Below are 788 nucleotides of genomic sequence, written 5' to 3' on the forward strand. Positions count from 1 at the left end.
CGATGGCTCTCACCAACGGGAGGGGGTTTTATTACACTCAGGAGAGGGGGGACCCGTCACTCCGCCCCAGCATCTCGGGGCTGGAGGCCTAAATACCCCAAGAATTTGCCCGTGTATTTTCCCACATCTCCGGGACGGTTTCCCCAAGGAGGTCCCAGTACTTTCGCTTTCCCAGTTGCCCGCTCCCTGCTTCCCCCTTACCTGAGTTTCCGTGAGGCTGAGGCTGTGGGCCAGCTGTTTTCTCTCTGCTCCTACTACATAATGGTTCTTCTCAAAGGCATGTTCCAGTCTCAGTAATTGGGACGGGGAGAAAGCTGTACGGATCCGTTTGGGTTTCCTGGCCAGTGCATTGTGCAATAGGAAGCTCTCCGGGCTGGTTTCATTCCCTGGGCAACAGAGTAAAACAGAGACTAGCTAAACACCTTCCTCAAAAGCACTCGAGAAGACTTTTCAAGGCAAGAAATTTTGTCTCCCACCATTAGCCGCAGGAGAAATCTGACTACAGTTTCCTTTTTTATTTTCAGCCCCCTTTTTGTATTAAATTTTCCTTCGATAAATAGATGGAGGGAATGAGCAGGAGAAGGAGAGGATTGGGAGAAAATCAAATACCAAAGCACAAACAAGGGAGTACGACGAAAAAAAAAAAAAAAAAAAAAAAAAAAAGGGCAAAAAAGTTGGCCAGAACCCTGCTGCGGTGTCTGGGCTTCACCCCACTGCTGCTCCCCTTCCCTTAGCCTCACATCTTTCCCTGTTTGCTATATCCACCCCCCCTGCCGCGGCCACCGGCT

The 788-nt window shown here is 50.1% G+C and overlaps 1 protein-coding gene across 1 annotated transcript; it reads right to left on the reverse strand.

Annotated features, from left to right (window-relative positions):
- Positions 1-201: 201 nt before the first annotated feature.
- Positions 202-386, reverse strand: LOC104472124 (homeobox protein EMX2-like; the record flags this gene model as incomplete). Its single annotated transcript, XM_010087685.1, has 1 exon — positions 202-386. A coding segment is annotated over one exon (185 nt), but the record flags the coding sequence as incomplete, so codon positions are not given.
- Between the last annotated feature and the right edge of the window lie 402 nt (positions 387-788).

Source organism: Pterocles gutturalis, unplaced genomic scaffold (genome assembly GCF_000699245.1).
Source record: "Pterocles gutturalis isolate BGI_N339 unplaced genomic scaffold, ASM69924v1 scaffold15101, whole genome shotgun sequence".
Classification (NCBI taxonomy): domain Eukaryota; kingdom Metazoa; phylum Chordata; class Aves; order Pterocliformes; family Pteroclidae; genus Pterocles; species Pterocles gutturalis.